At 36.1% G+C, this 26,889-nt stretch overlaps 3 protein-coding genes across 3 annotated transcripts; 1 reads left to right on the top strand and 2 right to left on the bottom strand.

The window, feature by feature from the left end:
- Window positions 1-1,490: 1,490 nt before the first annotated feature.
- On the bottom strand, window positions 1,491-2,685 carry LOC133332919 (filamin-B). The gene is made up of 3 exons (XM_061541288.1): window positions 2,674-2,685; window positions 2,390-2,588; window positions 1,491-1,832 (listed from the first exon to the last, which is right to left on the bottom strand). Exons 1-3 carry the CDS (start codon window positions 2,683-2,685, stop codon window positions 1,537-1,539), a joined length of 507 nt encoding a protein of 168 aa, XP_061397272.1. The 3' UTR covers window positions 1,491-1,536.
- Window positions 2,686-8,645: 5,960 nt separating this feature from the next.
- On the bottom strand, window positions 8,646-12,161 carry LOC133332926 (coatomer subunit gamma). Its single transcript, XM_061541296.1, has 8 exons — window positions 11,993-12,161; window positions 11,075-11,730; window positions 9,873-10,983; window positions 9,633-9,814; window positions 9,387-9,561; window positions 9,127-9,312; window positions 8,906-9,058; window positions 8,646-8,837 (listed from the first exon to the last, which is right to left on the bottom strand). Exons 1-8 carry the CDS (start codon window positions 12,030-12,032, stop codon window positions 8,707-8,709), a joined length of 2,634 nt encoding a protein of 877 aa, XP_061397280.1. The 5' UTR covers window positions 12,033-12,161; the 3' UTR covers window positions 8,646-8,706.
- Window positions 12,162-13,745: 1,584 nt separating this feature from the next.
- On the top strand, window positions 13,746-15,115 carry LOC133332918 (NKAP family protein CG6066). The gene has a single exon (XM_061541287.1). It carries the CDS (start codon window positions 13,746-13,748, stop codon window positions 15,111-15,113), a length of 1,368 nt encoding a protein of 455 aa, XP_061397271.1. The 3' UTR covers window positions 15,114-15,115.
- Window positions 15,116-26,889: the final 11,774 nt, after the last annotated feature.

Here is a 26,889-nt window from a genome sequence, read left to right as displayed (position 1 = left end):
CGTGTACAAACAATTTTTACTGGTCAAATCAAATGTGAATAGCACTAATTTAAGGAAATTCCCTTTTTACACGGCTTCTTCTGGAACCAATCTACCGTGTAAAAACAGACTTAGGTGTATATATACAATATATTCTGAGCATCTCTATTAAAACGTATTTTAATATTTTAATTTTTTATTAATTCGTCTATAAAGACAAAAAATATTTTGTATAGCTAACGAGATAATTAGGGTGGCGTAGGGGATGATAGATACCAAGCAACGGCTCTGATTGGCTTCAACATGGCAAAACCCAGGCTTATCTTGGTCCCTCTTTCATCTCAATTGTTTACACTGACTTCCATTCCGTGTCACCTGGGGTATATATTTTCATCACCCGTTGAAATAGTGAGCGAGTTCACCCATAAAAACCACGAATTAGAGGGAAACTTAATGTGAAAGAGGACATTTCAGAACATGGTCTTTCAAATTGGAGGAGCTGCGCACAAAACCGATGTTCTGTCAGCCAGCTATGTAAGTATGTATTTATGATAATGTTTAAATGGATAAATCATACGCTCGCATAAATCAATTGTCTCACACCTTGCAAGGAACAGAGGAACTTCTACAGCTTATCAATCAGTGTGTGAAAAAGATATTCATCTATTTTTTTTACACAACATGAAGTCTTATATGACAAAATATTATTCACCATTAACTCAAAAATCACAATTGTTGACTTATGACGGTCTTACAGCAAGTGAAAGATTTATCCTTTTTGAGGTATCTGGTGAATATTTCGAGTTGTTACAAATTGAATATACACACTCAATATTATGGTGCAGGATATAAAGAGGTACTCATAGAAGAATAGCACCCGGTTTGTAAAGTTAGAAAATTCGGCTAGAAATGTTAAGAGCTTAGAACCAGTAAATTCGAATAAGTATGATTTCGGAGAAGTATTTGGCTGTAAACTTCAGTCAAATGTAATACTAGTTCCACAAAACCCACAAAACTGGTAAAACATTGACTCAAATTTAAGAGAGCACAAAACAAAATGGCGTTCTCTTTGTAAACTTTTTACTCGAGAAATTTGGTCGAGTAAAAATGTTAAACAGAAATGCCTACTTCTGATTGGCTTTTATGTTGATTTTGAAATATTGCCATCTAATTTTGGCATATTTACTAGATTTGCGTTCCCGAACTTTTCAAATTATTTTGTACTCTGAGAGCAATTTTGAAATGTTTCCCTTTTACTAGATTTACTATTAAAAAAGTACTGGAACAGACCAACTGTGTAATATGCGTGGAAAATCGAATGAATTTCAATATGATTTTTTCTTTTATTTTGATACCAATGACCGCGTATGTTCTTCACATGTCGGGCATCGACATATTGCAGGTATAGCTGTATACGTATATGATCGCATAATCTTCACCGTTGCAAATCTTGTTTTTTTTTGCTAACAATTAAAATTTGTTTTATTTAAATATTTATTCTATGAATTATGTAACTATAACTAATATTTAAAACTACATCTTATTTATGTATGGCATTTAATTGGTACTTAATGAGAATGGCGAACCGGGTATATGGTCATCGCCCCATTTTGCCGCCAACAGATAATCTCCAGGATCGTCGACTTGATAGGTAACTTTGTAGATATTCTTGCCCATATGTTTGACAACAACTTCATCGCATTGTCCTTTGGGGCCAAATATACCCACAAATAGAATATTATTTCCAGCTGCAGAGCCGTCGATAATAAATTCATTCTTCTCATTTAGAACGATATGACTCAAACCAAGACCACGATAAGTTACCTTTGATGCGTCCGATTTGAAGACAGGCACTGAAAAAAAAACAAATAAACAATAATTACTTTAACGGTTAGAGGATTATTATTACTAAATATGGCGGAAATTGGAGATATATTTTGTAATCTCTAGATAATTGTTTTAGTTGATATTCTAACTTATTCTAACTCACACATTTTTACACGATCTTCAAAACATTTTAGTTGTAGTTTAAAATATTTAACATGTACATTTAAACATTCGAATTGTCGCAAGCGAAATGTGAATACTTTTTTTCAATTTTTATTTCTAATTTGAATGATTTCGATTCAAATTAAGAATACAAAAATTAGAAACTGATTTTTAAAGTTATTGAATTCTTATTAACATATTTTAAATTACAAATTAATTTGATTAAACAATAAGCAATTTTTAAAACTTATTATATATTAAAATCTAAATTCCAATATTTTTTTAATCTAAATATTGTTTCAAATTAAAAAAGAATAAATTGCAAGAATTCATTGAATTACAATTGAAGTGTTTTCAAATACATCTAAAACGCTCGTCGACATCTATAAACAGAAATCTTTTTTAATTTATCAATACTTACATTCCATTTTTGGTTTCGAATCCAAATCAAATCCACTTATAGCCACAATTATGAATGGCGATTTCGGTAATGTTACTGAATTACATTTGATATGAACTTTATATAGACCCGCTTCAACTAACTTGAAAGCTACTTCAAATCTTTCGGGATCAATGATTTTTAATGGCACAAACATTTGATGTCCCGAAGGATGTTCAAGCTGTCAAATTAAGAAAGGGTATTTTAATGCGTATAGTATTTAAATATACTAGTTAGTGAACTACAAACCTTAACCTCGAAATTACCCTTGACACCATTTCGTTTAATTACGAAATTTACGTTATTGTTGACGCGTAAAGCTCCATTGGGAAAATGTAGTAATTGTACAAGACTTGGGTCTGTTAGTTCGGGTGCAACAAATATTTGTGCCGGTTGCGTGGAATACTTATCTGAAATGCAAAAACAAATATTAACAATATATAAATATTTCATTAAATTGAATTATGGATTTAATAAAAAAGGATATGGAATGGTAGCCTACCGACATATAACGGATATAACGTTTATGAGAAATATTAAAAGTGTATCCTTTCTGGCACAGAATATATCCGCATATAATAAAAAGTCGTTAAGTTAAGTACAAGACGAACTTCCTATACCCTCCACCATGATGTGGACATTCAAAATACCTAAAATCGATCGAAACTTTTATATTGGGTCTATATCATGGCGTATTTTTGGTAGGAAGATTTGGCATTCAATGAAAATCTACAATATAGAATTATACCCAATTCGAAAAACGTGCCTAAAATACCGAATAATACCGTTATATGTGGCCTACCCCGAAACGAAAATCCAAAATAAATAATAATATGTAATAGTCTGCAATGGGATAATAAACGAAATCTTATCCAATCAACATCACAACCGTAAGAACATCTTACCATGATGCCAGTATAAGAAAGTGACTAAGATGCCTTCAATGAACATTTTAATTCTATGGTTTGCTTTGTGGATGCAGAATCCTAAATCCATATGTAGTATTAAATAGAATTGAGACTCTTTGAATAATTCTGGTCTTAAAACTCTGTAACTATTATCAGGTTTCACTTTTTAGTAGCGTGCATATTGAAAGTGATACAAGGTTTAATTTAAATAAAATTAAACTCTATATAAAACCACTGATCTTTTGGTATCATAACCGATCTCTGCAGGATTCGATTTAGTATTTTCAAATGGAATATATGTGCATGTACAGACGAGTCCATGGCGGGAGAGATACTGCTGCAGGCGTTTGCAGCTAGGAATATATATCAACTTTACAATATTTGTAGCGTATTTCAGTTACAGAACTAACTGCAAACAATCTAGGACCGGTGACTATATATGTCGATAGCCAGGTGGCATTTTGCCATCAAGTCGCGTGCAATAAATGCAACTTATGATTGTAATGTTACTCTGCACGACTTACGACAAGACGTTAATATTTGTTGAGTTCCAGGACATAGTGAAATACACAATTGTCCGTTCTACTACATGAGGGATCTGTACGACCACCATCATTTAAAAACTACTATGGGATGGCCTGAGGATGCAGAATTTCAATGACTATATGTTCGGAGCAACGAAGTAGGTCTACGTAGTGGAACTTCGTTGCTATCACAGAGGAAATTGGAGATCAAATTTGCTGTATGGATCATAACAGGTCCCTGCAGAATTACATATCTCACATCCAAATAGAACATCAATGGATTATAGCCGTTTATGTGAGTGTGAGGACGATCTTGAACAATATAGATTTGAAATTGATACACTAGGTATAGGGCAAGTGTAGCATTATTAAACCTTTTACATGGCTAAACTAAATGTCTAACTTCTTTCTCTAGCACCTTCATCTATCCTTCCTTTTTCCGCTCTTTTTTATTTGCTCAATTTCTGGTACTTGGGAAGAGTACAATAGACAAAATGTCTCCAAGTTAAAAATGCTGCTAAACAACTGCTGGCTGAATTTTCGTTAACCTAACCTATCCTTGTCTAAATTACGTTCAGCATGGCGCAGTCGTCTTATTGGAGCGGATTCACGACAATTCATGTCTGACCAGTTGCCCAGAGTGTCTGCCCAAGATTTAATGTACCACCAAGCCGGAAAAACACTGCAGAAAATCTGTGGTTGAAGGCCAGCGGAAGTCGCTGCTTTATCAACGTGTAGATTAATCCAGAACCAACCTGCAAAGGGCACAACAAATACAACCGAGAATGAACGCACTTATATTTGTTGATGTGGTAGTTCCTTCCTGCGAGTCAAATTGATACTTCAACTGGCGGACACAGTTCATATTAACAGTGGCCAAATATGGAAGGAGGTATCGAAAGTGGATGACATTTTGCAGCTTATTATTGGTTACCAAATATCGAGTAAACAAACATAACTATTGTCTTCCCAAATGTACGATCCATCAATGAACATCTATGTTATAATTTCGGGCCTATATGTTATAGATGTTCAAGGATACAAATGGGTCGGATGGTAATATAAATTACTGATTTAAATCCACATTGGACACGGCCCTACCTAATGTTCGGGTTGCTCCTAATTATTTTGTAGCATGACTTGATAGCGTCTTGTGAAAGTCACTGCAATGGTATTGTGCTGCACTTTACATATCCCTGGTATGAACTAAAACATTTCTGTATGAACTTTTCACAAAGATAATACGTGTGTGTCAAATAAATTTAGATTATAATTTTCCTAAAGTTGTGCCAAATAAACCGTCGTTCTCCTTCCTATTTGACCCCTATTAATTTCTTTAATGGCAGACATAACATATTCGATCCTTAACCTATAACCATTTTTTGAATATGTTATATTTTTTATGAAGGTGGTCACCAAAAAAGTAAAAGGATGCACGATTGTTCCCTATAATAGACCTCATGTTGTGTAAAAAATTCACATGAATATCTCTTACACACTCTAATTGAGAAGCTGTAGATGTTCCTCTGTCCCATATAAAGTGTGAGTAAATTGAAAATTTAAAACGCATTTTCTGCAAATTTTTTTTGAGTTATGCCTGTCTTGCAGCTAGTGAGCGATATGATGTCTATATACATACAAACAACAGCGAATCCCAGTTTTTAACATCCACAGCAACCAAAATAACCTTTAATTAAAATATTCAAATATCTGAACATCAGAAAAATACAGCGATTTTTCGGTACAAATATCAGATTTGAAACTTTGTAGAGACATAACTACTTTACGTCTTCTCCAAACTTAATCAATAAATAAATTAAAATTAAAATATAATTTCCTATGCTTCAGACCAGCATTTAAGCGCCGTACTTTCTTGAAGCATAGGAAAGGTTTTTTTTGGCAAGATCTCATAAAGTTATCCTATTACCGATAAGGCTGTCCATCCGCAGATCCTCGGGAAAACATGTGTAAAGTCAACTCTAGCGGTATCGTTCGATATACGACTGCTGTACGAATACCCGAAGTAAACCAAAATTTCCAGCAGATGTATTGACCGATGAACGGGGCAGGTTCTTGGATTAGGGAACCTGCCACGTTCATCGGGGCAGCTAATCCTACTCACACACCTTCAATTAGAGAAATCAGAACAGGCCAATGGATAACAATGTTCCTATGTTGTATTTCAGTTGCTACAACAAGAACAACAAAGCAGGTACATCTCAATAAATCGAAAATGTTATTTTGACCATTTTTAATTATTTCAAGCTATATATATATATATATATATATATATGGGTCTGGTATAACTATATTGAGGTATTACAGGCTAAAATATGTATAATAAATGCAAGTTTTTTTAACATCATCGGAAGTGGTAATATCAATTGAAATTTCAAACTAATGCCCTTATTATTCTTACTTACCCATATCCGGTGTTTTGTGATATTTCCCAAAACCGGAAACATTTTCGCCACTATTACGGTAATTAGCTCCAGTCGTATTCAAACGAATTTCCTGCGATGTCTTGAACATAATAATAATCCTTTTGTATTTATAAAGAACTTATTTTTTAAATCAAATTATCAATATTTATTTAACAAATCATGTGGTGATCTTATGTATTCAAAATTTTATATATATGTATATTTATTTGTTCAATTAATTTTTCAGCACACGCGACCGAGCATCGTTATATTCAATGAGTTTTCCATAAGAGTTTGAACAGCGAACTAAATTGAAAATTTGTTCATAAAATAAAAAAAACAACAAATTTTCCATCCACCCATCCATATGCTCTGAATTATAAGAGCTTTCGTGTTTGTATCGTAACATTGAAGACATATCCGAGTGGTCGGATGGTGTGAGTGTGCGTCTGTTTTTGCCATTCGGCAGAGAATTTGTTTGTAAAAAGAACAGAGATGAATATGATGATTAATATTGAACTATGCAGAGTGCACATTATTTTTATTTATTTATTTTTTTTTTTTTTGAAAACACATATGATCAGAATACTTCCCGTTTGTTTGTAAAGTGACTATTTGGAGTATGTTACTAGTGAAGGGTTTTAATAAATAATTTTAAATTCATATTTTGCTGTCCTATTTTTAGTAATGTCGCCATGTTATTTCAGACATAGGTAATGTGGATCCTTAATATCACGAAATTTGTTATTGCTGATATTTTGTTATCAATTAGTTCCACTTCCAAATGACATGAAAATTGTCTTAAATTTGCGTTGGTGTAGTGTGAGCGATGCACCATATGGATTATTTGTTGCTTTTGTCAATTAAGGATGAAATATTTTAAAATATTTAATACGTATGTTTCAACAATTTTGCATACTTATTAAATATTTACAGATGTGCACGAAATATTAAATTAATTAAATATTTAAACGAATTGAAATGCAGCAAAAGTTTGTCGTGTACTGATTTTTTTCTCTTTCGATTTGTTGCAGCGACAACAGATGATGTTTATATGTGATCATTGATCTAAACATCAAGTATTACTCATCCATATTTTGTGCTTCCATTTCTTGAACAACAAATGGGCAATATGCCAGAAGCAAACACTTTTGCCCAAATGAACTCAAAAAAAAAAAAAAAATGAGATGCGTTCATAAGATGAGAACCAACAATAACAACGGCGACAGTCAACTGTATTTCTCTCTAGGCGAAATGTCTGACTTATTTATGTAGGTGGGTGGGTGTGCGTCTGTTTTTTACGAATTGTTTTTCTCCACTTTTTTGAAGTGCAAGAAGAATGTATGAACACATAGGCTAGTGATGAATGTATCCGAATATTAGAATTTACTTTTAGGGTTCCATTCATTAGTTTTTTATTGAAATCAGTAGATAAGCAATTTAGAAACAAACTATTCTATCAATCAATTTTTATGAAACCTATAAACATTTCAATACCGTTAAAGTTATATTTTAAAATTGCCATCCATCGGTGGTAAAGCCAAAATTGGAGATAAATTAAACATTGCTTAAAATATATTAATACCCAATGATTCGGTTATATAAGATAATAATGTCACTATTACAAACAAAAACCAATCGGAGTATTAGCCTCAATTTCTCCTCAACTTGTGTGTGTGCATCTCACAGATGTTATATTTTCAAAGGGACATGCCACAAAATATGTTGAAAAATAAATTAACAGCAGATTAAATGGCTCGCCAAATGTTTGGCATACCCACCATGTCTGTCTGCCTGTCAGTGTCAATGACAATGCAATCCACTGTATACAATTAAAAATGAAAATGTTGATATTTGGTTTCTGTTTGTGTGTTTTTCTTCTCAGAGCTGTTTTAATTTTTTTGCTTTTGTTTTCAATTTATTTGTAATGTATATTATCTTAATTCTTCTAAATGCCTAATTTATAAATGTATCAGATATCATTTTACACAAACATAAAAGAGTAAACACAATGGGAATTAAATAAAAAAAACACACACATACACATTTTAAATAATGGTATATATGTATGTATATATATATATATAAAAATTTATAATTTTGCAGGAATACATATAAGAATGAATGTTTAGAGTTATGTTAGTTTATCTCGTTTGTTTTTTCCTTTCCTTCTTCAATCGACACAAAAAAAAAAAATGAAAACGAATTACATTCGGTATTCGGAATAACAACGCAATGCATTATATCGATAATAGTTAATGGTAATGCTTATATAATAGTGCACTTTGTAAACTTGTAATGTCGCTTTTTTCATCTTCAATAGAAAATACTTCTTAATTATTTGCAATATTTCTTCAATCCATTCATTGTCTGCTCATTCATCAAAATATTGTATATGTTAATTGTGAAAAACTTCCTGGGGAGTGAAGTTGGTCAGGATACTTTTATCCTATGGCAGCTGTAACTAACTCAGCCACTTCTGGGTAAGTGGTGCGAACAGTTAACTGCATGGTAACGCCATCAGCTAAGGCCAGTTTGGCTCGTACTAGAATCTCGGCACCACCTCTAAATGTACCTATAAGAAAAAAAAAAAAACACGATTTTCATTAACAATTCACTTAAATAAAATTTTCAATAACCAACCAGAACAAAGTAATGTGTGCGTTGCCACACCTTCTGGTACTTTTTCGGAGAGATTGGCGGGTCCTAAACCTAAGAATTTTATTATTGTATTAACTGCTTCTTGTAGTGTGCTAACAGCTGATAAGGAATATGTATCTTCAGCTTCAACCCATTCTAGAAATAAAAATAAACAAATAATTTTATAAATTTCTCATAAATACCAAGAGTAAAAAAATATTTACCTTCTGTATCGGCTGCATCCCACACAGCCTGGAAATTACTCTTTTTGGTCTTTTGTATTTGATCAGCAAGTGTAATTTCCATATCTTCCAGCATATATTCATCATCATAACCATCTTCAGAATCTGGTTCTCCGGTATTGGGATCACAATCTTTGACCACAAATCTCAAAGTAGCTCCAAACGTAGCTGCACAAAAAATAAATAAATTTAAAATTACATACACAATGTATATTGTATGCCAATGAAGTCTTCTAACTCACCTGTAGAGCTGCCAACATCTTGAGGGAACTCAACAATAACAAATGTTGTTTGTAATTCGTTGTATGGTAGTTTGGGACAGGGTATAACTGCACGAGTTATAAAACCATCGGGTATTGTCAGTTCCACGCGTACATTTTCCAAAAATTGATCGGCCAAAGTATTGAGACAGTCGAACTAAAACAAGACGGAGATTTATGTTATTGTCTGCGAGAGAAAATATCTACTATTGTAAATTCAATTAATACCTGGAACACCACATGATTGGGGAAAATATGTTTAATACACGAAACGGTATATTCAGTTTCACTCTCCGTAAGTTGTATAGCAGGTGCAGTACGATGTATGGGACCCAAAGCATGAATACCTGGCAATTGTGCCAAACGGGCAGCACTTTCCTCTTCGCGTGTAATTTTAGGAGCCCTTGGAGCTACAAATTGATTACATAGATTATTGTAAATATCATATTTCAAATTCCATTTCCTTACCATTGGTAACCAACATAGCTTCATCTTTGATGTCCTCCTTGACAATAGCAGCTTTAGGCACAATAGACAGATCAAAACCGGTATTACAGTCACCATTCAAATGTTCAACCAATGCCTTCTCAAGCAATGCCAATGAACAGGTTTCACGTTCAATGATATAGTGTTTATACAATTCGGGTTTTTCGGTTTGCAAAATATGCAAGTAGTAGGTGGCACGATCACGCACTTCATCATCAGGATCCATTTGACAACGACCCAATAGTACAAGTATGTTACCCAACAAGGCGGGACATGAGGCGCCAAATTGTGCCAAAGCGGTGACAGCAGCGGCCCTCACAATAGGACTTTCCAAAATGACACGATTATAGATGAAACGAATGTACTTGGATGGTTGATTGGCGAAAGGTCCCTCCTTGCCCAAAAGATGCAATATACGCACGGCCAACGAAACGTGTTCACAATCTTCAATGAATTCGCACAAATGCGACAAACCAGATTCCTTGGCCTCAGCATTCTCCTCGATAATTGTTATGATGGTGTCCACTATGGAGGTTTTGTATTCCAAACCACCTTCTTCACGCAACATTCCGCTGAGGAAGTTCATTAGGACGGTATGTTTGCGAGGATATTTTGTGCATAGCGAACAAATGGCCTGTACTACGACAACCTTAAATTCATCGGAAATTTCAGCAACAAAGGAAGAAATTTGTTTCATCAAACGTTCGACTGATGATTCGGCACCGGTCTTCAACAGTGTTGTAATGGCAAGGGTGGCCACTGAGCGATTTGAGTCAGCAATAAGTCCTTCCAAATCTAAATTGCATGTGGTGACAGCAGCAGGGTGAGTCATGGCAACTTTATTTAAAGTGCGAACAGCAGCAAAACGCAATGTGGCTTTGGGAGAGCTGCAGAACAATTGTAGAATGGAGAATGCTGGCGACAAGACACGTGCATTGGTATTCTTCAAGTTGACAATGGCATGGGCAGCTTCGTAAATAACCATTTCGCTCTTATGGCGCAAACAAGATTCAATAAAGGTGAACATTGGAGATTCAGACATCTCATCGGCAGAGATATCCTCCTCTTCGATGAGTTTACAGGCAATGCGAATCTTGAAAAAGAGAGAAAAATGTTACTTCATACCATAATTTATTTATCCAAAATTATCGCTTCTTTCAAACATGTCTACAACAACAACTTACCAACATACAAACAGCGTATGGACTCTTCATGGAGTTACGTGTCAACTTATTAACCAATTTGGTTACGGCCAAGCGATCCGATTTTCGGATATGATATAGCAAACCCAAAGCATGGTATTGCACCATTATATTATCACTGTTGAGGGCTTCTTGTGCTTCGTTGGCCCAGCGTTTAACCACGTCACCGGCAGTACCGGCCAATCTCAATGAACTGACCAAAGCTGCACAGGAAACGGCAGCGTTCTTATCGACAATACATTGTTTCATGTAACGTTCCACGGCTTGGAGCATTGTATTGTCAGTAATGCTGCAGAGAGCACGTATGGCAGCGGCACGGTATAAATCCTCCTTGCCGGTCATATCTTTGGTCAAGGAGCTGGTAACAATAATGACATCCTCGGCAATCGAAGACAACTCCTTAATACCCAAATAAACCATGCGGCGCAAGACCACATCCTTAGATTGGAATAGTTTGGTCATGGCAAAGAAGCAGTCGGTTGCTTCGCGGGTACCCAGCTGTTCTCCCTGATTGATCAGGTATAGTATTTTGGTCAAGATGTGGATGCATTTTCGGGGATTCACCGGTGTGTCGTTAAAGGCTCGTGTTTCCTGCAGCACGGATGTCTTCTCCAAATTTTGGTAAATGTTGGTGGGTCCTGTGGAAGAATTTTGATGATTTGTCTTGAAAAAGCTCATGTTCGGTAATAATTGTCCACTCTTATTTTTTCTTTTTTTTAGATTTTGACATATGACACCAACAACAATTTATGAAGTAATTCACAAATAGTCAGCCATTCAGCCAGTGGCATATCAAAGTAAAAAAATGAGTTGGAATTGGGCAAAGCTGAATTTGATTGGCAGCGGTATTTGCTTACCCAGATAAGCTATCGACCAGTCATTGTTTTTCTATTCACTTACCCTCTTCTTCATCTTCTTTTTCTCTGCGGAATGAGCCCATTTTTAATTTAGACACCTTGCGATGATAATATCAATCCAATCAGTTAACAATTTATAGTTATTTTTTATCTAAATCAATGAAAATTTACAGTCAATGAAATTTTACACGTCACACGGAATTGGTCGAACGTAGGGATGTCAATGTTGAGTGTCGACTAATCGACTAGTCGTAAATCGATATATTTCCATCGAATGTCAAAATGCACTATTGTGATTTGTAGGTAATGGCAAATTCAAATCACAATAACAAATTGAGTAGGGTCCATTGCACCGATCAAACTGAAACCTTAAAAATATGTCATTGACGAATTTGAGTTTACGTTTTCACACGATTAAATTAATACCATGTACAGACGAGCGTTGTTCGCTCTCTCATTCGTTGTTCGACCCTTAATTATGAAGGAATTACTTAGTTCCCCATACAAAATTGTCTGAGCGAACACCGACTTTTGTACGTTGTTCAATTCGAATCACTCTCTGAATAACCAATAAATTTGTCCCATCCCTAACAATTGAGAGTATTTATCGAAAATAAATTAATTTTGACAGTTTGAAAATATTTATGAAATTTTCAAACTTTTTCAGTAAAATTGAAAATCATGAATGAAAAGTAAAAAATTGTATAGTTTTTATATATGCAGCAGGATGTAAATTTTGTTTTCTACATAATGCAATATGCATTTCTTTTCCCTTGGTTCTAATTAGCGTACAAAACAAGAAACAAATGTGGGGCAACTCAAACAAAAAATTCTCCAAATTTTTATTTGTGACAGTATGTGACATTTGAATTGAGAAAATATAAAAATGTATTAAAAACAACAACATTTTCAGAAAAAATGGAAAACATGAATGAAAAGTAAATAGATATGGGTTCATACTATAGTCAGGAGAAAGAGAATTATTTTCTCTATTTAGATCCCAATGTAATTCACTAAAATATGTTACATTTTTGGTGTAAAACAAGAAACAAAAAGTTTGAAATAAAAAACTCTGATGATATGAATTATGAATAGTGTTGTATGAACGGGTTAATTCATGTACCTAATTCTGAGAGCGAACTACGTTGTTCGGATGCCCGTCAGAACATGGCATAACATAAATTATTTACTTTTGACATGAGATATTGGTCATGGCAAAATAGCAGCACATCTAGGGTCTCATTTTGGATTTTGTTGAAATTTTTCCTACAAGTAGGACTCGTCTCCCTGGGCACGAAAATATATGACTTTCACGGGGGGAAACCATATTTCTAGAGAATAAAGTTAACTGTGCTCATAACTCTGTTATATATGGACTGATGAAGGAAGATGAATATGGGTATGCTTGTAAAGCGTACACATAATATTTTCGCATTAAACGGACGTAATTACTGAATAAATATATAAATTTAATTTACGGTGATTTATAGAAAAATATGTATATAAATTCAAATTACGGTGTTGTATACATCAAATTTGAGAAACTCCTGATCTGATCTTGTATAAATAACAATATGCCGTTAATTTACCCTGCCTTGCATCACATCTCATTCGTAAACACTGCGATTTGTCGGTCATTAACTTTTGTCTTCTCTATTCGTATCATTTGAAAATGATTCCGACCACCCCGTTCACAGAATCATTGAATTGAACGTGGCCGTTCTGAAACTACAAAACAAAACGTTTGTACTCCTCCAAAGGAGAATCGGAAAACAATAAAAATAAGTGTGCCCACAATGCGGTCACACACAAGGTCCAGGAGTAGACAGAGATCGCCTGCTGAACGTCGTAGACGTTCAAGATCTCGCGATAAGAGCGACAGACGTAGGCGCTCAAGATCTGGATCTTCCAAAAGAAAGATTCACAACAGCGACACAAATCACAGAAGATCCAGAAGTAGATCCAATAGTCGAAGACGTGAACGAAGTAGAGACCGAACTCGCCAAAGAAGTCCGAAAAGGGCAAGCAGTTATGATAGAAAGCGACGTGATTCTAGTTTCTCGGAAAATAACGACGGTCACCATACCAGCAGCAGGAAATCTCCCACAAAACCAACAGAACGTTGGCCTAACGATAAGTACCGTGAAAACAATAGGGATAGATCTAATAATCCATTTAGAGGACAACCTTCGGTTAGTGTGCCCCACGAAGAAAGACCTCGTCACGGATTTGGCCAAAAATCGAACTTTAAACGGGATCCCAAATATTTACAACAACGACGAGAAGAACGTGAAAATATTGGCGTCAAAGGTGCCGAGGAGGTTTGGGGCAAAAGCCCTGCTCACCCGGAAAAATATTCCGACGATGAAGATGACGAGGTTCAATTATTAGAACACACATATCAAGGACCGAAGAAGAAAAAGTCCAAGAAAGGTAAAAAGAAATCTTCCAAATCCAAAAAGTCGAAGAAAAAGAAGTCCAAAAAGAGGAAGAAGTCCAAAATGAAGAAGAAACATATATCGTCATCATCTGAATCCTCTTCGGACGATTCATCTTCTTCTTCATCTAGCGATAGTTCCAGTGAATCGTCAGACAGTGATTCGTCGTCCAGCGATAGTGAAGAAGAAGTTTGGATAGAAAAGACTGCCGATTCCGTGAAGAAGTTAAAAGCGTCCAAGAAAAAGAAGAAGAAAACAAAGAAACATAAGAAAACTTCCAAAGAATCGGAAACAAAGAACGAAGCTAAACCAAGTTCAAAGACGCAGCCTAAAACAGATGTTAGTGAGGAGGAAGACTTCGGACCTACATTGCGTCACACAGGAAGTCTTAATCAGAAAGATTTTGGCCGGGCATTGCTACCGGGTGAAGGTGCTGCCATGGCTGCATATATTGCCGAAGGTAAACGTATACCTCGGCGTGGTGAAATCGGTCTAACTTCTGAGGAAATCGCCAATTTTGAATCGGTAGGATATGTGATGAGTGGCAGTCGCCATCGTCGCATGGAAGCCGTACGTATTCGTAAAGAAAATCAAATTTATTCCGCTGACGAAAAGCGGGCATTGGCCATGTTTAGCAAAGAAGAACGTCAGAAGCGTGAAAACAAAATTTTGGCTCAGTTTAAGGATATGATCAACTCAAAATTACATGCTAAGGACAAAAAATAATTATTTTATAAATATGATAAACCTATTTAAATAATAAATGCCTATTTATGTGGACTATTTCATAATGAATAGATTAAAATACACGATTGTATAGATTTATTAACCAATCATTTTTTTAAGAAGAAAATACGCCTAGTAACATTAAAATAACTAAACTCGGAGCGTAATTTCTAATTGCATCCGTTTCGGAATACCAAGTTACAGCCATTGCAGTTTGGAAAATGCGCCTGGGACAATGACAATACATATTGTTACGTTCTTGGACTTCACTTATTCCCGTGTAGACGTTGTTTTATTTCCCGATACAGTTCGTACCAAATAAAACGCGGGTTCGTTCAGATTACGATTATTACAATGACTTTATTCACACAACTTTACTTTGCACTTTACACGACGGTTTCAATTCGCGATCTGATTCACAACTGACTCACTGCCTTTCCATTCCCTCTATTTATATGAGCCCTGCCTGTCGCTACAGAAGTTTCTAGACGATCTGGTAACACCTAGATCACGAACAATCTACCAATGCAACAAACACATTGAGTAACAATAACAACAACAAACTTACTGAGTGAACAATAACAACAACAAACTTGAGTAAACAAACTTACAATAACAACAACACATATACAGGCGAGGGAATAACAAAGAAAGAGGAATAACAACAACACATATACAGGCGAGGGAATAACAAAGAAAGAGGAATGACGTTTAACAAGAATTGTACGACAATAACAAAATAGAAAATGAAAGAGGAAATGGAAGGATGTAGAAAAATCTATGCAGTGGTTGTTGTTGTGAAGTTATTCAAATAAACTGCGTAGTAGAAATTTACGTTACAATTCAAATTCTTAAATTAACGGAATTCATCTAAATTAACTTAAATCTATAGTTATATTCGTAACATTGCCCCCCGCTTAAGCCTGTTCGTCCCGAATAGGCACAGTTCCCGTTCCGTAGGGGGCCAGCCGCTCCAAATGTACAACTTTCATCTTCGATCTGGGACTGCCACTCCTCTGGATGCGATAAACGACGTCATTTATTTTCGTGACAATCTTGTAGGGTCCTTCCCAGTGCGTCTGCAATTTGGGGCAAAGTCCTTTCTTTCGTTGTGGGTTGAACAATAGTACCAGTTGCCCTTCTTGGAACCCATCGGTATTTGCCGCTCGATCGTACCTTGCCTTCATGCGGTTGCTAACCAATTTTATTCGATGGCGAACAGCATCGTGGACTTTACTAAAAGAGTTCTGACTGTCTTCTTCTTGGTTCACATCGTGGTTTGGGGTAGCACCGAATATCAAATCGCCAGGTAGCTTTAATTCATTTCCGAACAGAACTTTGGCTGGAGTCCGGGATGTGGAATCATGAATGGCCGATCTATAAGCCAGTAAAAACTTTGGAATATGCTCATCCCAGTCTCGTTGGCCACTGTCCACCACTTTCCGTAGATGTTCTTCAAGGGTGCGATTGAATCTTTCCACCATGCCATCTGATTGTGGATGTAGGGGCGTCGTTCTGGTTTTCTTAATTCCGTAGGAGTCACACATTTCCTTGAAGATCGCTGATTCAAAATTCCTACCTTGATCGGAATGAACCTCAGATGGAACACCATAGCGACAAATCCAATTTTTGCTGAACACATCCACAATTGTCCTGGCTTCTTGATTTGGGATAGCATAAACCTCCGGCCATTTACTGAAGTAATCCATGACCACTAAGACATACCGGTTCCCAGAGTCGCTTATGGGGAACGGTCCAGCTACATCCATTGCGATTCTTTCAAAAGGGGCTCCTGAATTATACTGCTGCATGTAGCCTCGACTCTTCCGTGTTGGACCTTTAGCTTTTATGCACCTTTCACAATTGGCGATCCAGTCGGCAATGGATTTTTGACAGCCGACCCAGTAGAATCTCTGCTTTACCTTTTCAGCGGTCTTTGCTATGCCAAGATGTCCTCCACTTGGCCCATCGTGAAACTCCGACAAGACATCTCTTATTTTGGAGTCTGGGACGACGATCAAGTTCCGGTGAGATTTACCGTCCTCACTTTCCCATTTGCGATATAGGCAGCCATCTTTTATAAGTAGACTGTCCCACTGGGCCCAATAGGATTTTAAAAGAGGGCTTTCGGAGGTAATTTCTTTACGACTAGGTCGCTTGCCCGTTTCAATGGCCGAAATTACTTTGCCCAGAATGGGATCTCTTCGTTGTTCCGTCGACCAATCTTCACCCGACTCAAACTGCAATAGTCGGACATCAACGATATTCTCCTTATTCTCAGCCTTTGAGCAATGCCTGCATTCCACCTTGCATGGCCGACGAGACAGGGCATCAGCATTACCGTGTTTTCCGCCTTTTCTGTGCTCGATTCTGAAATCATAACTCTGGAGCCTCTCGATCCAACGGGCTAGTTGACCTTCCGGATTCTTAAACCGCAGCAACCATTGGAGAGCAGCGTGGTCGGTCCTCAGCAGGAAATGCTGGCCATATAGGTATTTGTGGAAGTGTTTAACGCTCTCAAGGGCAGCAAGCAGCTCTCTCCTCGTCACACAGTAATTCCTCTCAGGCTTCGACAATGTCCGGCTGTAGTACCCGATGACTTTTTCCTGTCCGTCGATTTCCTAGGAAAGGACGCCACCAATGCCGCACGCACTTGCGTCTGTGTCCAGAGCAAACTTTCCGCCAGGTATAGGGTATGCCAAAATGGGGGCTCTGCATAGCATGTCTTTGAGTTTACTGAACGCCTCTTCTTGGTCGTTGCCCCACTGGAACCTCTGGCCTTTTTGCGTTAAGCGGTGTAGACAGGCGGCGATGTTGGCAAAATTTGGGACAAATCGACGGTAGTAGGTGCAGAGACCCAGAAAGCTTCGCAGCTCATGGAGATTTCGGGGCTGCGGCCAATCTCTGACGGCTTGAATTTTCTCCTTATCCGTCGATATGCCCTCCGGCGTCACGTGATGCCCCAGGAACTTCACCTCTCGTTGGAAGAGACTGCACTTCTTTGGGTTCAGCTTGAGGCCTGAAGACGAAAGCTGCTGAAGAACATCCTTTAAATTCTTGATGTGTTCGTCGAAGTTGCGTCCCATGACTATGATGTCATCCAGGTATATGAGGCATGACTTCCACTGCAGCCCTTTTAACACACGCTCCATCAGCCTTTCAAATGTAGCCGGGGCGTTGCAGAGTCCGAATGGCATGACATTGAACTGCCAGAGACCCCCATTAACGCCAAACGCTGTTTTCTCCTTATCTTTCTCGGCGATCTCTACTTGCCAGTACCCACTCTGCAGGTCGAGGGTGGAGAACCATGACGTCCCGGCTAATGTGTCCAATGTGTCGTCGATTCTTGGGAGCGGATAGCTGTCTTTCTTGGTGACATCATTCAACTTTCGGTAGTCCACACAAAATCGGGTGCTTCCGTCTTTCTTCTTGACCAAAACCACTGGGGAGCACCATGGACTTGACGATGGTTCTATTACACCACTCTTTTCCATTTCACTTATCAGCTTCTGGACCTCGTCCCTTTTTGCCAGGGGAACACTTCTTGGAGGCTGTTTAATGGGTCTCGCGTCTGCTGTATTGATTTCATGCTTCACCACTGATGTTCTTCCTTGGTGCTCTTTTGTCAACGCAAAGGTAGAGGCATATTTCCATAATAGCTGCTTAGCCTTGTTCCTCTCGGAAGGTGATAATTGGTGTGTCCACTCTTTTATGTAGCCGTCGAGGTGCTTCTTCTCCATGGCTGCTGGCTTTTCGGTGCTAGTTTCCAAATTAATTACAGCTTCAGCTGGTGTGCATTGTCCAACATCGGAAAATTGGCAAATTTGCTCTTGCTTGTTTGACAGGTTCAAAACTCTAACAGGAATCAATCCGTCCTCGTTGCTTCTCACCAGGGCATTCGCTATTAGGATGTTACTGTATCTGTTTTCTGCTGGTTCCACCACCCACAACTTCTCGGCTCCACAATCTCCATTCATTGGTACCCATATTATTGCTTCGGCACAGGGCGGTATTATCTCTGGATGGTCCGTAGTCAGACGTCTAATGGGTGTACTTTCATCGTAGCCCACGTTTAACGGAATTTCGACGTTAGACCAGGTCATCACACGCTCTTTCATATCCAGATTGATACCGAAGGCAATCATAAAATCTGCGCCTATTATCACTTCGTCTACGATATCGGCAACTATAAAATCGTAATTCACCGATTTATTGGCAATAGTTAGTCTCAGGGTAATCTTGCCGTGTACTGCCGCGGGCTCCCCCGTTGCTGTGCGCAGTCTGACTCCATTAAGTTGCGTTATTTTTCCCTTTACCAGATCTGATCTTATGATGGACTTTGATGCGCCAGTATCTAACGTCAGAACTCGCTTGTCACCATTGATGTACCCAGTTGTTGTTAGGTTGTGACTTTTCTGTTGTACTATTGCTATGGAGATTGTGGGGCCATCGTCGATGGGAGCCAGTTCATGCCCCGCTGGACTGGCTCGATTTAGTTTAACGGTGACTCATTGGTGGACTGTTGAGCCATTCTTCTACCATCTTTCGTTGGAGGTGGTGACGATGACCTGGATCGTTTGCGCTTAGCTCTGCATTCGCGCGCAATATGACCTGCTTTATCGCAGTTGTAGCATCTAACCCTGGGCTTAGTCATCCCTACTAACTTTGTTTCTTCTATTACCTGCCTCATGGCGTCCTTGATCGAGTTAACGAGAGATTTGGGTTCGCAACCTTCGGTCTCCAGTTGGCGAATCTTGTGGGTCTGGGGCTTAACAATTATTCTTGCCGTCTCTTGGGCAAGGGCAAACGACACAGTTTCGGCAAATGACGCTTTTGGTGACGCATATGTTGCACATTTAATCTCAGGGTCACGTATGCCATTCACAAAGGTTTCGATTTTCATACGGTCCAGCAATGGGTGATTCTCTCCTGGATACGCCATTAGCACCAAACGTTCCACCTCAGCTGCAAAGTCTTGTAACGTCTCGTTTGCCCTCTGTACTTTTCCCCTTAATTCCATAAGGTAGATGTTTTGTTTATGTTCGCCACCGTACTTACGTTCCAGTGCAGCAATAACATCTTCATAGTTGTTTCTAGAAGCGACAGGAATACTCTGAATAACATCAGCAGCACTGCCCTTCAATGCCAGAAGTAGTGCAACCGCTTTGTCGCTGTCGTTCCACGAATTTCTAGAAGCCACTGTCTCGAACTGTAACTTGAAAACATTAAATGACGTAGAGCCGTCGAATACAGGAGGTTTGATTTTTAGTGTGTTATCAGGAACTCGCACCGGACCACCTTTAATTTCCAGTTCCGACATTTTCTTCTCCAGATTCGTAAACCTGTGGTCGTGGGCCAGAAATTTCTCATCCACAGACAGAATCTTCTCGTCGACCGACTGCACTTTCTTATCCAACTCTTTAATTTGGACCTCCACGGTTTCCACTCTCCTTCCAATAATTTCTGTAATGTTCTCGAGTTTCTCGTTCATTACTCTCGAATTTTCGTCAAACATTCTACAATTCTCCGCCTTGAGTTCCTCTAATTTTCTGGAATTCTGTTCGAACATTCGTCTTGTGTTTTCTACTAACATTCTGGAATTTTCCTCAAACATTTTAGCCAGCATTTCTCTGAAATCGTCACCCCTGGCAGCTACTGACGAGACTTCTCCACCGTTGGATTCGCCCATTTCCGATAAATCCACTTCATCCTTACTGTCAAACTCATATGTATCGATGTTCATACCACGGCGCTCGAACTCATCCAACAGACGTTTTTGTAGTTCAGCCTTGTTGCCAGTAGACGACAATTCCAATTTATTGAGCTCCTTCTTCAAATCTTCCACTCGTAGATCCTTAAACTTCATCGTAGTATTATCGTAATCTCACTTCCGACACCAATTGTTACGTTCTTGGACTTCACTTATTCCCGTGTAGACGTTGTTTTATTTCCCGATACAGTTCGTACCAAATAAAACGCGGGTTCGTTCAGATTACGATTATTACAATGACTTTATTCACACAACTTTACTTTGCACTTTACACGACGGTTTCAATTCGCGATCTGATTCACAACTGACTCACTGCCTTTCCATTCCCTCTATTTATATGAGCCCTGCCTGTCGCTACAGAAGTTTCTAGACGATCTGGTAACACCTAGATCACGAACAATCTACCAATGCAACAAACACATTGAGTAACAATAACAACAACAAACTTACTGAGTGAACAATAACAACAACAAACTTGAGTAAACAAACTTACAATAACAACAACACATATACAGGCGAGGGAATAACAAAGAAAGAGGAATAACAACAACACATATACAGGCGAGGGAATAACAAAGAAAGAGGAATGACGTTTAACAAGAATTGTACGACAATAACAAAATAGAAAATGAAAGAGGAAATGGAAGGATGTAGAAAAATCTATGCAGTGGTTGTTGTTGTGAAGTTATTCAAATAAACTGCGTAGTAGAAATTTACGTTACAATTCAAATTCTTAAATTAACGGAATTCATCTAAATTAACTTAAATCTATAGTTATATTCGTAACAATATAATGCGGCATGTTTTTGACAAAACATGGACCTATAAATAAAGCTTTCCACATATAAACATTCCAAAAGGTTGTTTGGTTTATTTGACATATTTTTACAATTTTAATATATATAACAAAATATTTGCCAAAAATGGGTGGATACTTCAAAATCAATAAAACAGTCAATCAGAAGTAGGCATTCCTGTTTACCATTTTTGCTCGGCAAAATTTCTCGAGTAAAAAGTTTGCAAAGTTTTACCAGTTTTGTGGGTTCAGGAACGGGTTTCGAGTAAAAAGTTGCAAAACTTGTAAAATGAGTAGATACTTTTAGGTTCTGGAACGGAACTAATAAGTTTTCTAAAGTGCCCCAGCAGGAAAATTGGGTATACTTTGATTTCGAAATTAGTCTTTATTAAATAAAATTTCGTATTCAATTTACTAAATTTGTCCACTGGGAAAGTTTGAAGCACTAGATCTGTTTTCGTAAAATAATTCCCGATTTCTAGCATTTTCATATGCTTAAATGGCATATACATTAGAACTCTTTACCCGGTTAACCTACTTTATGAGGATTTATTTGACATACAGTGGTGGTCACAGAATTAAAACATTTACTGTGGTAAACATTTTTTGATCAGCCCTTGATTCGTTTGAAGTATTTTTGAAAAATTTTTTAATTCAGAACACTTCGATATACTGCACTTAAGAGATTTAGTGTGAAAATAGAAAGTTATTGCATGCAATTTTTCCATAAATTACGGTTTTTATGAAAATACATCGACTTTGAAGTGGCCATATAATTAAAACATTGTGAGGGATTTTTTACTTTACTGCATTTTTTGAAAATATTTTTAGAAAAACTATTTAATTTATTTAAATTATGTGAACTAAGCACCGGTAAAATCATTTGCAGATAAAATTTTTTGAAAAAATCTGTAAAATCTATCAAAATTGCCAAAAATTTGTACAGTACACCTTACATTCAGATAATCACCCTTATTATAGAAAATAAAGGTCCGAATGCACCAGAAATTGCTAGAATTAGTAGAAAACAATAAATAATTCTCAAAATAAATAAATATTTGAAATAAAAACTCAAAAAATGGGAATTAACCTAAAGGAACGATTCAATTTCAGTAGCCTTTACTGAAGAAGGCCGGAATATTTTTGCAGTATGTGAGAAAAAATCGATTGATATTGGTATTTATTATATCAAATCGACTGTTCGAGTAGTACAGAATATATTTTATCAAAAAATATATCTGTAAGAACAGAACGAACAGAGATCAACGCCTAGGTTGACGAGTAAAAGTTTCTGGCACACAGCAGCATGTTTGATGGTCAACTCATGACACTTAAAATCTATTGAACATGACAATATTTTTACAAAATAATATTTTTTGAATCGAATAACTTCCACTTAATCTATTTTAGTATCAAGGAAGAAAAAAATTTACAGTTTGACCAAAAATTTGAAGTCTTGTGTTGAACATCAAAAATGCTGCTGTGTGCCAGAAACTTTTACTCGTCAACCTAGACGTTGATCTCTGTTCGTTCTGTTCTTACAGATATATTTTTTGATAAAATATATTCTGTACTACTCGAACAGTCGATTTGATATAATAAATACCAATATCAATCGATTTTTTCTCACATACTGCAAAAATATTCCGGCCTTCTTCAGTAAAGGCTACTGAAATTGAATCGTTCCTTTAGGTTAATTCCCATTTTTTGAGTTTTTATTTCAAATATTTATTTATTTTGAGAATTATTTATTGTTTTCTACTAATTCTAGCAATTTCTGGTGCATTCGGACCTTTATTTTCTATAATAAGGGTGATTATCTGAATGTAAGGTGTACTGTACAAATTTTTGGCAATTTTGATAGATTTTACAGATTTTTTCAAAAAATTTTATCTGCAAATGATTTTACCGGTGCTTAGTTCACATAATTTAAATAAATTAAATAGTTTTTCTAAAAATATTTTCAAAAAATGCAGTAAAGTAAAAAATCCCACACAATGTTTTAATTATATGGCCACTTCAAAGTCGATGTATTTTCATAAAAACCGTTATTTATGGAAAAATTGCATGCAATAATTTTCTATTTTCACACTAAATCTCTTAAGTGCAGTATATCGAAGTGTTCTGAATTAAAAAAATTTTCAAAAATACTTCAAACGAATCAAGGGCTGATCAAAAAATGTTTACCACAGTAAATGTTTTAATTCTGTGACCACCACTGTATATGCAAAGGAATTGACAATTGAAACCCACTGGGTTAACGAAATTCGGTTAAATGTAAACGTACTATTACACATACGCCTGGCAATGGCTCAATTACAGGAAATGTGTGGACGCGATATAATTACACATTTAGTAGATTTTCATTCATGATTTTAATTTTATTTTATAATTTGAAAATGTTGCATTTAGAAAATAAATATAATTTATTGATATTTCGTACTTTTTGGTTTATATTATTCGGTATATACAACTGAAACGATAAGAAGACTTGAGGTTGATGTGCGTTGTGCTTCGGAATTAAATATTTTTTAACTTTTTTTCAATTCAATTTACTAAATTTGCCCACTGGGAAAGTTTGAAGCACTAGATCTGTTTTCGTAAAATAATTCCCGATTTCTAGCATTTTCATATGCTTAAATGGCATATACATTAGAACTCTTTACCCGGTTAACCTACTTTATGAGGATTTATTTGACATATATGCAAAGGAATTGACAATTGAAACCCACTGGGTTAACGAAATCCGGTTAAATGTAAACGTACTATTACACATACACCTGGCAATGGCTCAATTACAGGAAATGTGTGGACGCGATATAATTACACATTTAGTAGATTTTCATTCATGATTTTTAATTTATTTAATAATTTGAAAATGTTGCATTTGGAAAATAAATATAATTTATGGATATTTCGTACTTTTTGGTTTATATTATTCGGTATATAAAACTGAAACGATAAGAAGACTTGAGGTTGATGTGCGTTGTGCTTCGGAATTAAATATTTTTTAACTTTTTGCGCGCGTTAACGCGATAACAAAATACGCGTAACGCGACCATTCTTCTTAGCCCTTAATCATTTGAGTGTTCGTCGAAAAAAAGTTTGAAAACTTTGTTAAATTCGTAAAGGGAAAACGAAAACATTTTCTTAGGTTTTGGAACAGAGCAAATATTTCTTCCGCAAAAAATTTAAAAAATTAAAATAGGGAATGGTTTCTATACATTTTATGTTTGTTATATATTTATTTCCATTTGCTAAAAAAGTTTCTTACTATAGTCAGAATAAAGATAATAAATTTTTCAATTTGGATCAAGTGGCGATGTTGGCGACTTAGTTCAAAATTGTATATAAAACCATAAATAAACAATTGAAACAAAGAAACTATGAACAGCTTAAGGGTGAAACACTTTCGAGGACCTCAGGCATATCATGTTAAGTTGTCATTATTTAATGCAAAAAATAAAGAAGAACGGCATACAAAATAAAATTTGACATTTATTCCTTTATAAATTGACGTTTTATACAATGCAACTCACAACCAATAATTGACAAACTCTACATTTTGAACGCCAACATTTATTTACGTAACGCAATTGGCCTGCGTATGACGTTAGACGTACGTTACATTTTAAGAAACCATCAATTTTTTCTAGTTTTCCTCTCTGGCATGTTGGCAGCACTGGTATTATACAAAAAAGCCATTGACATATAACATCAATGATTTCTATAGGTACACACATAAACTGGACTTTATCTATATGTATGCGCATGTACTATTGCACACAAACAAAATCCAATATGGCGTCACCAAGTGTACGCAAGGCGAGGCATATCATATTGACATGAACGATACATGTACGATAAATTCAACGCTGAAAGCTACAACTGTGAAATAGTAGTATATTACAGGGACATTTACACTATCTCTCAGAAAGTGTACTTTATGACTACTAGATAAAAATTGATTGAATGATTACTTATATATCAAAACTCTGATATTTTATCGCCTATGGTGGGAAATTTACAATTTATTGGGAATTTTTCATGAGATAATTAATTTTCATTAAATATTTATTGTTAATTTTAAGTAATAAGCTAAATTCATATATTCACATTGAGACTGGCAAGCTGCCTTACAATTTTGTTTTAAATTATATTGAAATATTTTAAATGATTATTTTCATTTTTATTATATTAATATAAAATTCTTGTTCTAATTGCATTTTTATATCTAAAATATGACAAATAGATCAATTTCTCAAAAAAAGAAATAAATAAATAAAATATTGTCAGCTTGCAAAGAGAAGTCTTGCTGAATATTTCCTATATGCAAATTTAATTATCCGCCAAAGTTCAATGTATAATAACAAGTGTAATAGAATCATATTTTTATACTAAATAGGCAAATACAAAACATAATATTGTGTATAAAGACGCTAACCAAAATCAAAAGACGACCGTGTAAAATAGCCCTTGCCTACAGTTGATTAAACCAACAGAGTTGAATTTTTATCACTTTCAATATAAACAATTAAGTTATATAATTTATAGCATTTATCGCCAACAAAACAAACAGTATTTGTGAATAAAGTCGGAAAACTTTCAGAAGAATGTGCCAATAGTAGCATTAACAGCTTGGAAAGCTTCAAGGATTTAGTAATATTTGTTACAACTCTGAAAAAAAGAAAATTCCAATAATGGTTGCCTCTATAGATTAATACACACATTCGCATACACGAACAATTTGACATGTCGTGACATACGAATACGATAGATAGGTACAGCAAATCTGTGATGTCAATGTTATCGAAAAGTGAAAAAGCGTTCCGCAGCAGTGAAAACAAGTTCGGCGAGAGTTAAATAAACAAAAAATTAAAAATTATAACATAAAATTATAATTAAATCCCAAAGAACACAATTGTTAAATATATATATGGTGGAATAGTGCAATTGTATCATTGAATTATTGAGAGTTCGACCGTTACAACGCCAAGGATGCTGCATTTCGCAACCTCTATTGTGAGAATATTTAACAAAATCGCAAATTTTTGCTACTCATGAAAGACGGTGATTTCACACTCAAATGAAGTGAATCAGGTGCTGATATACCTTCGGCACACGTACAGAATAAATTAGCAACGTTAACTATTGCAAAAAGCATTGCAAATTACCGATTCCACGAAAAGGATAACAAAAATTAGTGCGAC

This window comes from Musca vetustissima, unplaced genomic scaffold (assembly GCF_032173495.1).
Source record: "Musca vetustissima isolate MV318-11 ecotype Yass unplaced genomic scaffold, APGP_CSIRO_Mvet_v1 utg1079, whole genome shotgun sequence".
NCBI lineage: Eukaryota > Metazoa > Arthropoda > Insecta > Diptera > Muscidae > Musca > Musca vetustissima.
Note: the sequence above shows the minus strand (reverse complement) of the source record. Positions and strands in the feature narration are given on the sequence as shown.

Excerpts from the sequence above, each read along its gene's own strand:
- LOC133332926 (XM_061541296.1), bottom strand. The coding sequence starts at position 12,032 with ATGGGCTCATTCCGCAGAGAAAAAGAAGATGAAGAAGAGG. Across the intron at positions 10,984-11,074 it reads CATACGCTGTTTGTATGTTG|ATTCGCATTGCCTGTAAACT; the intron begins GTAAGTTGTTGT and ends CTCTTTTTCAAG. Across the intron at positions 8,838-8,905 it reads GCACACATTACTTTGTTCTG|GTACATTTAGAGGTGGTGCC; the intron begins GTTGGTTATTGA and ends TTTTTCTTATAG.
- LOC133332918 (XM_061541287.1), top strand. The coding sequence starts at position 13,746 with ATGCGGTCACACACAAGGTCCAGGAGTAGACAGAGATCGCCTGCTGAA.
- LOC133332919 (XM_061541288.1), bottom strand. Across the intron at positions 1,833-2,389 it reads TTCGAAACCAAAAATGGAAT|TGCCTGTCTTCAAATCGGAC; the intron begins GTAAGTATTGAT and ends TTTTTTTTTCAG.